Genomic DNA, 692 nt, shown 5'->3' with positions numbered 1-692 from the left:
TAAGGCCGCGCGGCCGGGCCCAGGCGCGGCGCGGACAGCTGTAGGGCACGGCTCGTCGCCGGCCTTTGTGTTCTGGTTTTTCATTTTCATTGTTTTTGGAGTGGGGTTAGTTTTATTCGTTCACTCGGTCGCCCCCGTCCTTGCCTGTAGCGGGGATCCAGGAGTCGTTTCACTCTGCAGCTTTACCATTGCTGCTGGCGGGCTGCGGGGGCTCCCCGGGACTTAACGTGGAGACCTCCGGACTTGGGCACGCACTCGAGGGAGGGAAGGCGGCGCGCGGCCGTGCGGCGGAGGCGCTGAGACTTTCGCACGCGCTCGTGCACACACGCGCGCGCCCTCCGCTCCGGCCTCGGCCGTGCCCTCGGAAGGCCCGGCTCTTGGCCCGGTGCAAAGGGACAGAAACCTCGTGGGCAGGATCAGTTTCTTGGGAACAGTACTTCATAGCGCAGCAGTGAAACGACAACATCAGCCCAGGGGCCCGGAGGCCGGGGGGCCGCCCCGCGCGTGCGGCGAGCGCCGTCCGAGCGACCTTAACGGAGGCGCAGCTCAGCCTTCGCCCGCCAGAGGCCAGGGCTCAGCCGCCTGTCAAAAACTGGCGCTTTTTTCCTGCTTTCCGTGGGGAGACTATCAACTCCATCTGTCACAAAATCGAGGCTAAATCTCCCCGCAGGCGGAGGGAGCCGGGCTCCCAC

At 65.5% G+C, this 692-nt stretch overlaps 1 protein-coding gene across 1 annotated transcript in view; it reads right to left on the bottom strand.

The window, feature by feature from the left end:
* The window catches only part of Gas1 (growth arrest specific 1), a 1,890-nt gene extending 1,448 nt beyond the window's left edge, over positions 1–442 (bottom strand). Inside the window, exon 1 of the mRNA XM_010605530.1 lies at positions 187–442. Within this exon, the coding sequence (XP_010603832.1) occupies positions 187–442 (256 nt within the window). The remainder of the gene's footprint in view (positions 1–186) is intronic.
* Positions 443–692: the final 250 nt, after the last annotated feature.

Source organism: Fukomys damarensis, unplaced genomic scaffold (assembly GCF_012274545.1).
Source record: "Fukomys damarensis isolate Sample0158 unplaced genomic scaffold, DMR_v1.0_HiC HiC_scaffold_4, whole genome shotgun sequence".
In the NCBI taxonomy this organism is placed as follows: Eukaryota; Metazoa; Chordata; class Mammalia; order Rodentia; family Bathyergidae; genus Fukomys; species Fukomys damarensis.
This window is presented reverse-complemented; position numbering and strand designations above follow the sequence as displayed.